This window comes from Boleophthalmus pectinirostris, unplaced genomic scaffold, assembly GCF_026225935.1.
Source record: "Boleophthalmus pectinirostris isolate CB_2022bp ecotype Guang Dong unplaced genomic scaffold, ASM2622593v1 HiC_scaffold_10, whole genome shotgun sequence".
In the NCBI taxonomy this organism is placed as follows: domain Eukaryota; kingdom Metazoa; phylum Chordata; class Actinopteri; order Gobiiformes; family Gobiidae; genus Boleophthalmus; species Boleophthalmus pectinirostris.
In genome coordinates, this window is record NW_026570971.1 from 19,617,688 (window position 1) to 19,626,992 (window position 9,305).

Below are 9,305 nucleotides of genomic sequence, written 5' to 3' on the forward strand. Positions count from 1 at the left end.
TTCTTTCATAATTTTCCAATCCTTACTGTGCCGTTTTATTACAGTGATGTTCATGGGAAAAAATCTTAATAGAATTAAAATTTATAAAGTTTGAACTATTTTACTTCCTTTGCAGTCTATGAAATAAGAGCATTAAAGTGCCAAAATAACATGGTTTATTTCGTAATAAAATTTAAATGTATATAATAATTTTTCCTACATTTTAAGCAAAACATTCATTTAAAGTTAGAAAAGAAGGGTAATGTTTAGTCCTCGAGAAGTATATCAAGCTCTTCTAGTGGTAGTCTCAGTCGAAGTTCTTTTTCTGTCATCAAGTCCACAAATTCTTGCAAATGCTCAGGAAATAGTTGAATAGCATCCATATAAAGGCCCTGATCCCAATACAACACATGGTTAGCATTTATGCCTTCAATAAATCATGTAGTTTGTATAAATAAAATAATGCACATTCACAATATTACCTTTGTCCAGGGAACATTTTGTAGAGCTTTATAGAAAATTTCTTTGGCTTTATCCACCTTCCCATCTGATACCTAAATGAATAATAATAAATTGTTTAAAGTCTGTGCTTCTTATACTGTAGTTGTATATTAGAATGTGTAGCAAAAAAATAAAATAAATCTACTAAACTACTCATACCAGTTAATACTGAACTGATATTAAGTCATACTATTGACATAAAAAGTGTATTTTTTCTTCTCACCAAGAAATACATATACATTCTCCAAAGTAGAGGACAATGAGCTCCCATCTTTGTTTTAGTCGCATTTTCAAATAATCCACGGATCCTGTGACCCAGGCCGTTCTCTGGTAAGGTAGGCAAGGCACTTCCATGGCAACATGATCTAGATGAATTTGAAATATACATTTATAAGTAACAGTGATATATCTAATCATCATTTTATGTATACCTCTGAGCAGCATCCACAGTCTGCTTCCTTTGTTGCTCAGCGACAATGGCAAAGAGACCTGGCAACACATTAGTGGCATTCCTCATTATAGAATGAAAAAAGCGACGAGCTCGGCCAGCACTATGATAACGGTTCTCCACCTAAAGATGGTGAGACATCACAAAAACTAAAATTATTTACAGCAAAAACAAAAATTATTTACTTTTCTTAAAATAAAATAAATACCTGAATGTAGATGCCCCAAAGGGCAGGACAGTAAGGCCAGGTAGACAAGGCAGCTGTTAACATCTGTCGTAGCTGAGCTAGAGGAAATACACTCACTTTGTTGTGATACCTAAGCAATGCTGCTTGCTGAATGGCTAAAGCTTCACACTCAGAAGATAAATTAGAAATTAAATCTTTGTAACCAGCTTCGCTACTTTTAAGGTCCCCTGTTAGCCTTTGCTGCAGCTCGTCCATTCGGTTTCTTGCTAGTGCATACACATCAGAGGCCGGTTTGATCCCTACTGTGAGGTATTGGAAGAGAGCGTAGCAGCCAACCAGGCCCCTGTATGATTGACCTAGAAAGGCATAAATGTTTTATTAATCCATACAACCTATTGAACTTTCTTACAAAAGTGATAGACATCAGTAAGGCTAACCTTTGTCGTGTTGTTTAAGGGAGACCTGATCCAATGTAGATAAAGTGCAGTTCAGAGCTTGGTCATATGATTTCCGAGCTTTTAATATGGAAACAGGAGAGAGCTGTTCGGAAGAGGACAATGAGGTTCCTTCAGCAAGTCGTGTTAGAATACGCACAGCTGGAGAGGAAGTTATATCTTTCTGTCTTCCACCAATATCTAATGCATTTTCAGTCTCTAATTGTGCCCATAATAATGTCAGATTACACAGACTTTGAGACGCAAGGCCACTGGTTCCTCCGAGTGCTGCTGCTGTGACAAAAACCTTCCGAGCTTCATCAAGATTTCCTAAAAGCCACTCCAGGTGAGCATACTCGCGCCACATCTCTAAAGAAGAGCGGTTCTCTGGTTCTTTCAGTAAGCGCTTTGCAATGCGTTTGCTTTTCTTGCCTTGTGAGTGGATATGTTTTTTGTTGCTACTGCATGCACTCTGCAGAACCTGTTTTGTGCAATGTTTAAAAAAATAGGTTTAGTACTTTGAAGAGAAAAATCACTATTAAGACAAAAAATCTAAAAAGACAAAAGTGGTCATACCTTCAGTTTCTCATTCTGAATTTGGCTAAGAAACAGGATGGCTCGATGGTGAGTAGGAAGTAAAGGCTGAATCATGGCAATAATGTTATTTAAAAACTTTCCACCCTGTTTTCCCAACCCTATGCACTTTGGCATTCCCTGGAGAGTAGTCATCTGCCCAACAGAGTTCATCCCAGTGTGAAGAAGCTCAGGAAATGTCAGAGGTCGGGCAAAGTTATCATCTAAGAAAATTAAAGGACATTTTGTCAGTAATGTTCCATTTGTGTTTGCACTTTGACAGTCAAGTATATTTTTTACTTTGAGTCAGTAACAAAAGATTTTCCAGCAGCATTCCAGTTTGGTTTGATGTGGTAATATTCACTGGTAATCCCAGAAATGACAAAAAGTGGAGAAGAAGACGAAGCTGTAAATCTGGCGATGATAAACAAATCATAGACTGACCAATGTCATCAAACAGAACCTTGAGAAGAAAGAAAAAGGGAACACAGTTCAAATCGGATCATTGGACACATCTAATGCTGCAATAGTTGAAGTAAATGCTGTGTCAGGAGCCAGTACCTGTCGGTCAGGGTCTTCACAGTCATCCTCTGTTTGGCCCTTGGATTTGTCAGGTCTCCAAGGTAACCAATGCCCTGCTTCACGAGATGACTCCACATCTAGCCAGACTTTCCATCTGGGCTGGTTCTGATCCTTCACCTCCTCCTCTTCTTCGTCTTCATCCTCCTCTTCTTCTATAAAACACACCACACATAATGTAAAGTACAATTTAAAGACCAATGGTAAATCTCTGTAGGTTGCCAATGTTGTGTGATGTTATACCTGCACTTGGCTGTACCCAACCACCTCGCTCTTGTTGAAGCATCCATGTTTTCCACCCTTTTGATCCAGGCTCTCCAACCCTCGCCTCACCACTGTCCCAGAAGGTCTCAAAAAATTCCACCTAAAAAGTAACAATGTTTATGTTTCGTCTATAAACAATTGAAACTGGAGAAAATTTACAAAGTGCCACCCACCTGCTGTTTGGTGGATAGTTTTTGTAGACTCTCAGGTTTCAAAAAAGTAAATTCTATCATGGCCTGAAATAGAGATGTTGCCTTTTCTGAGTGACCAGCCTGGCGCAGGAAATGGCACTGCTGAATGAAGATATCTTAAAGTAAAACAGAATAAGTTGTATATTTTTCAAATGAAAGAAAATGAAATCCACAGCGTAATTATATATTAAAGGTTACCAAGCATATCCTCCTCCAGTCCAGGCAGAGCTGGATGAGAGACCATGCTTCCATCTCGAACAGCACTGAGAGTGCTTAGACATTTTCCAAAAGCAGAGTTGACTTTTGACACAGAAAAGTTACTAAAATAGCTTTGCATGAACAGTAAATACTCTTTCCACAAAGGTGCACTGTTTGGGTGGAGAAACACCTGAATAAGAGATAAGAGAAAAGATAAGTTGGTTTAAACTGGCTTTTATTAAGTTAACATAATGAGTTGTCTCACCAGCTTCTTCCATTCTTTAGCCAAAGCTGAGGACTCCCAGAGTTCTTGGCAGATCTTTAGCCTCTCAAGTTGTAAAGAAATACAGCTGGGGTTTAAGGCAACAGCACGGTCTGCAATGCTCAGCTTTTTCTCAAGCACCGCACGATAGGATGATTTAGATCGCTCAGTGTGATCACTGCGTTGTTCATCAATGAATACTGTTGTGCTAAGTTCATCCTGGTCAAAAAAATGTGTACATCAAACAAAGCATCATAAAAATAAAGTACTTTTTGTAAAATTTGGTTATTCTTCATAGATTTCTTTTACCATATTACCTGGTAATGTATAAACTGTATCCACAATTCTGTATCCTCTGGTTGCTCTCTAAGTCGTTTGTTAAAGTCTTCAGTTTTCTTTGTGACAAAAGAACTCTCTGTTGTTTGTGTATCTTGTTTTTGGTCAGTTTCATCTGATTTTCCTTTGCCCTGCATCCAGAGAGCTGTCGATGGGTCATACACACCAAGAGGATTTAATGTACTCTGTGACCCGTCAACTGGATATAAACACATACTGTTAATTAAATGGACAATGAAACATTACTTAATATAAAACATTACTTACTACTCAGATTGTGTATAGTGTTGTCTTTATTATCACAAAAAGCAAGGAAAGGTGCTCCCCTATTGATGCAGTTTTCAGGCGTTTCCGTAGGTAATAATAAGACTGGAGACTCCGATATAAGTAATCGCTGATTTGCTGTAGAATAATATCTTTCGTCTCCAAATCCACCTCCTCCGCGATTCTTTTTGTCTTTGGCTTTTTGTTTCTTATTTGATTCAGAGTCATCCCATGTAACTCCTTCTCTGTGAGGGTCTATGCCCAATATGGATGCTCCTTTTCTTCTGTACCTGTATCCAACACAACATTATTGTTTTGCATAATCTCACATTGAAGTGTCTAAATCATTCTGAAGGACTCTCTACCTGGCAACATCCCCTCTGTAAAGTGACTTATAGGTCCAGTTGGCTGGGTCTGGCTTCTGGTCAACACAGAATGCCTCTTTCTGGGCAGACGTGAGGTCATCAAGCCATATGAATTTACTTGCAAATACATCACTTTCAGGTCTGTAAAAATCAGTGTTTACAAATAAGCAATACACATTCTGTACAATGTTAGACTTTTTGTCCTGTCTATACAAACCTATCAGTATCTTGCTCCTTTTTTAGGTCACTTGGGAAGATAGTTTCAGAGTCAGACCCACTGCTGTCAGAATGACCACGCAGCTTTTTGAGTTTCTTCCTTTTCTTTTTCTTCTTTTCACTTTTCTTCCGCTTCTTTTTGTGATGTACTTTGCTCTCATCCTCATCCAGTTCTTCAACAGAGCTTGCATCCCTAATAAATTAATAACAGTTAAGAAAATTTCACTGAGATGCCAATTAATATATGACAGAACATGTATACATCCAAAGATAGACGATGACCTCGATCCCGTGGCACCTTGTGTCCCCACTGTCTTCTCCAAAAAACGACAATGAATGGAGACTGCATCTTGTGTTTGAAAACTTTCATTTTTCAACCAATCAAACTCTGTAAAAATAAAGATTAGGCGTAAATTATCTTTAATGCTCAGGCATTGTCAAACTGGACCACGGGTAGCAATATACAACTATATTGTCTTTTTATGGAATAGTTCGCTTACACAACTTAAGACACATATTAACACACACATGTTTTAAGACTGTGTGCATAATATTATTACCTTTGGGTGAATCTTCAGCTTTTACAGACACTTCTTCAGCAAAAGCTGGGAAGAGCGCCATGATGGATCTGTCGCATATAAACAGTCGCAGGGTAGTGACGTCAGCAAATCTATTTCCACTGAAATCGTCCATAGAAAAAAATAAGTAAAAAAAAAAATCATCCATAGCTCCACAGACACATTCGCAGATATCTGTTTATTACTTATATTTTATTTTTTAGTTCCTCGCGTGTGTCTCACAAACAGGGATGTATAAGACAGTGGTTTAGCAAGAAAGTGGCTCTGCTGGATATGTTTTATTCCGTAATATGAATGCATTCATACATTTACTTGATCAAAATGCTGTACGTGTTTGTATTTTTTTTTTAAATTATTATTATTATTTTTCTGGACAGCTAAACTGCAAATCATAATAATTGCAATTATGTTAACGCTTTCTTTGGGATCTATTAGGTTCATCTTGCAGTAGGATCAGACATATTATGTAGAGTCAGGTTCCTCATTGTTTTCAAAGTGTTCATAGCGTTCGGCCGTTACCCAGAGAACCGGATTTTCAACTTTCTGTTTTGCGTTACCAAGGAAACCCAAGTAGGCATTCACAAATCATGTTTGTCCAATCACAGGTGAGGGGCAAAAGTTTCAACCAATAGAATTTCAGGACTGTTTTGAGTGACGTTTCTCCGCCCCAATAAGACTCCTCCGCTGTGAGCACTTGGAACCGCTCTCACCTTCTCAGGTTAGTCCGTTACTGGATCTCCAAAGTGCGACTGTCATCGTTAGACTGTTGGAAAGATTCTAACTCGTCATTATGAGAGAAATTGTACATTTGCAGGCGGGCCAGTGCGGTAATCAGATTGGAGCCAAGGTCAGAATGTAACTTTTGTTTATAATCCTAGCGGAACTGTGCAATATTATCTGTCTATTTTGGTTTGGGCGGGCTGCTAAGCTAAACTAGCTTCGAACAGAAGCGCCAAGATAAGAACAGCCTGGGGGTCTTAACACACAAGTGCTGAGTTTGCAATACCAAAATAATTCTCAGTCGACACTTTTGGTAATTTGTTGGTTTACAGTTCTGGGAGGTGATAAGTGATGAACATGGCATCGACCCGTCCGGGACATACCACGGTGACAGCGACCTGCAACTGGAGCGAATCAACGTCTACTATAACGAAGCAACAGGTGCGGTCCAAGCGTTTTATCCCACGTAATACTGACCGTTAACAGTCATTTGTGGATTGTTGAAGAGGATTTTAAATATTCCGGATACTACACAATGGTTTCTTCCTAGATACTGTTGCTATGTTTATATAATAACATTGTTTCTATGATACAAGAAATCAACAAATCCTCAGCCAACCTTTGGTGACCCTCATGAATTAAAATTTAGGAAAATTACACCATGTTACTCCTTTCACTTACCAAACAGAATTAAAAACATTGTTACATGAGCTATGAACTGAGATTGTGACAATTAAAAAAATGTTTAAATTTTACTTTATTTTACCCCAGGTGGAAAGTATGTCCCCCGTGCAGTTCTTGTTGATTTGGAGCCAGGAACAATGGACTCTGTAAGATCTGGTCCATTTGGTCAGATTTTCAGACCAGACAACTTTGTTTTTGGTAAGGTTATCAATGTCTTTTAATTTAATTCACAGTGTGAAGTAAAGGTCCAGGTTCTTACTTATTCATTGTCATATTTACAGGTCAGAGTGGGGCAGGTAACAACTGGGCCAAAGGCCACTACACAGAAGGAGCTGAGCTGGTGGACTCTGTGCTGGATGTGGTGAGAAAAGAGGCAGAGAGCTGTGACTGCTTACAGGGCTTTCAGCTCACACACTCTCTGGGAGGAGGCACAGGCTCTGGCATGGGTACCCTACTAATCAGCAAAATCCGAGAAGAGTATCCAGACCGTATCATGAACACTTTCAGCGTAGTGCCCTCACCTAAGGTACTCACAATTTAATTAAATGAATGGAACAAGACTATGCTCGATGTGTAACTTTCTCCTCTTTCTCTTTTCAAACGGCAGGTGTCTGACACTGTGGTGGAGCCTTACAATGCTACACTTTCCGTCCACCAGCTGGTCGAGAACACAGATGAAACCTACTGCATTGATAATGAGGCTCTGTATGACATCTGCTTTCGCACCCTGAAGCTCACTACACCAACATATGGAGACCTGAATCATCTAGTCTCTGCCACTATGAGCGGCGTGACCACCTGCCTGCGTTTCCCTGGTCAGCTCAATGCCGATCTGAGGAAACTGGCTGTGAACATGGTGCCATTTCCTCGATTGCACTTTTTCATGCCAGGCTTTGCCCCCTTGACCAGCCGAGGCAGTCAGCAGTACAGGTGAAATGTTTTAAATGGAGGACAAACGTTATCCTTGCCTAAAGAATAGTCTTTATTTTGATAACAATAATCTTATATTTCTGTAATCTATCTGGTTGATTGAGGTTAAAGTGTGGACTGTAAAATTATCCACAAAAGTTATATCCTAGCTTAAAAGGGGACACTCCAGTTTTTGCAAATCTTGCACAAACATTCAAATTATTCCAACACAGCTCCATTTACGCATCTCAATGTTTAATTCAAGTTAGTTGTTTTTCTTGCAGGGCTTTGACCGTCCCTGAGCTTACGCAGCAGATGTTTGATGCCAAGAACATGATGGCGGCCTGTGATCCTCGCCATGGCCGGTACCTCACAGTAGCCGCCATTTTCCGCGGCCGCATGTCCATGAAGGAGGTGGACGAGCAGATGCTAAACGTGCAGAACAAGAACAGCAGCTACTTTGTGGAATGGATTCCCAACAACGTCAAAACTGCTGTGTGTGACATCCCCCCTCGTGGCCTCAAAATGGCTGCCACCTTCATAGGAAACAGCACAGCCATCCAGGAGCTGTTCAAACGTATCTCTGAGCAGTTCACCGCGATGTTCCGCCGCAAAGCTTTCCTTCACTGGTGAGTAAATAGAAGGGATTTTATTACTGCCATTTGTAGTAATCCCAAACCAGTTCTGACATGTTGTGAAATCAAGGATGAGTAATAAGTTGGTTGATGATAGGTACACTGGAGAAGGCATGGATGAAATGGAGTTCACCGAGGCAGAGAGCAACATGAATGACCTGGTGTCTGAGTACCAGCAGTACCAGGACGCCACCGCAGAGGAGGAGGGCGAGTTTGAAGAGGAGGAAGAAGATATGGCCTAAATGTCTGTTTGAATGTTTCTTAACTATGCAAAAGTTAATGCTGTTGAAGTTAGTTTTAACCCTCACGCTCTCCTCGGGGTCACATTGACCCAAAGATTTTTTTTTTCCTTCCCGCTCTCTTGGGGCGGGTCAGTCAGACCCAAAAATTTATTTTCAAATAAATTCTTGCCAGAAGAGAAAATAATATTTTGGGTCTGATTGACCCGCCCCAAGAGAGCGGGAAGGAAAAAAATGTCTTTGGGTCAATATGACCCCGAGGAGAGCTTAAGAAAGTTCCCAGCCTTGACGAGAGTATGCGTTCTTTCCACTCGTATTTTTAAATGTTTTCTTTTACTGTTCTTTCCAAATAAATGATTTAAACTCTTGTCCTGTGTCTAACTTCAAAACAATGCATTTTATATTTACAAAGATATAACTTAAAATATTAAATTATAAAACTCAATCATGATATATGCATCAAAGGTAAATTTCTTTGTACTATTTTTACAGTGGATACTTGCTGCTCACTTGTTTGAATAAACTATCATGACTCTGAGCGTCTTGGTTATGTTTTGAATTCAGTTATCAGCCCTGTTTCAAAAAGCAGGTTTAGTCCAAACTCAAACTTTGTTAACCCAAAAAGAAGTCATCTCAGAGTTTTCTCTGTTTCACAGAGTTGACCTAAACCCTGAGTCATTCACCATGGTAACAGTGAATTGAACAGGTCCACAGTTTTATTTATTTTTTTATTCCCCTTAACC

The 9,305-nt window shown here is 39.5% G+C and overlaps 2 protein-coding genes across 4 annotated transcripts; one reads left to right on the forward strand and one right to left on the reverse strand.

Moving 5' to 3' along the window:
* Positions 1-138: 138 nt before the first annotated feature.
* Positions 139-5,472, reverse strand: nrde2 (NRDE-2, necessary for RNA interference, domain containing). 3 transcript variants are annotated; one of them, XM_055161703.1, is made up of 19 exons: positions 5,358-5,472; positions 5,080-5,185; positions 4,799-4,990; positions 4,582-4,722; positions 4,220-4,506; positions 3,934-4,097; positions 3,620-3,835; positions 3,355-3,544; positions 3,139-3,272; positions 2,945-3,065; positions 2,684-2,856; positions 2,423-2,585; positions 2,126-2,346; positions 1,553-2,030; positions 1,137-1,471; positions 912-1,051; positions 704-845; positions 462-533; positions 139-371 (listed from the first exon to the last, which is right to left on the reverse strand). In XM_055161703.1, the coding sequence occupies exons 1-19, from the start codon at positions 5,416-5,418 to the stop codon at positions 246-248; spliced, it is 3,462 nt and encodes a 1,153-aa protein (XP_055017678.1). In that variant the 5' UTR covers positions 5,419-5,472; the 3' UTR covers positions 139-245. The 3 variants fall into 3 exon arrangements, with proteins under 3 accessions (XP_055017678.1, XP_020774937.2, XP_055017682.1); XM_020919278.2 differs by having other exon boundaries at positions 3,934-4,151; XM_055161707.1 differs by lacking the exon at positions 5,358-5,472 and having other exon boundaries at positions 3,934-4,151; positions 5,060-5,187.
* Positions 5,473-6,069: 597 nt separating this feature from the next.
* LOC110155218 (tubulin beta-4B chain) lies at positions 6,070-9,100 on the forward strand. The gene is made up of 7 exons (XM_020919281.2): positions 6,070-6,222; positions 6,428-6,536; positions 6,867-6,977; positions 7,061-7,305; positions 7,387-7,709; positions 7,973-8,317; positions 8,421-9,100. Exons 1-7 carry the CDS (start codon positions 6,166-6,168, stop codon positions 8,563-8,565), a joined length of 1,335 nt encoding a protein of 444 aa, XP_020774940.1. The 5' UTR covers positions 6,070-6,165; the 3' UTR covers positions 8,566-9,100.
* Positions 9,101-9,305: the final 205 nt, after the last annotated feature.

Excerpts from the sequence above, each read along its gene's own strand:
- nrde2 (XM_020919278.2), bottom strand. The coding sequence starts at position 5,418 with ATGGCGCTCTTCCCAGCTTTTGCTGAAGAAGTGTCTGTAAAAGCTGAA. Across the intron at positions 1,052-1,136 it reads TTTGGGGCATCTACATTCAG|GTGGAGAACCGTTATCATAG; the intron begins GTATTTATTTTA and ends CACCATCTTTAG. Across the intron at positions 372-461 it reads AAAATGTTCCCTGGACAAAG|GGCCTTTATATGGATGCTAT; the intron begins GTAATATTGTGA and ends TATTGGGATCAG.
- LOC110155218 (XM_020919281.2), top strand. The coding sequence starts at position 6,166 with ATGAGAGAAATTGTACATTTGCAGGCGGGCCAGTGCGGTAATCAGATT. Across the intron at positions 6,223-6,427 it reads GTAATCAGATTGGAGCCAAG|TTCTGGGAGGTGATAAGTGA; the intron begins GTCAGAATGTAA and ends GTTGGTTTACAG. Across the intron at positions 7,306-7,386 it reads GCGTAGTGCCCTCACCTAAG|GTGTCTGACACTGTGGTGGA; the intron begins GTACTCACAATT and ends TTCAAACGGCAG.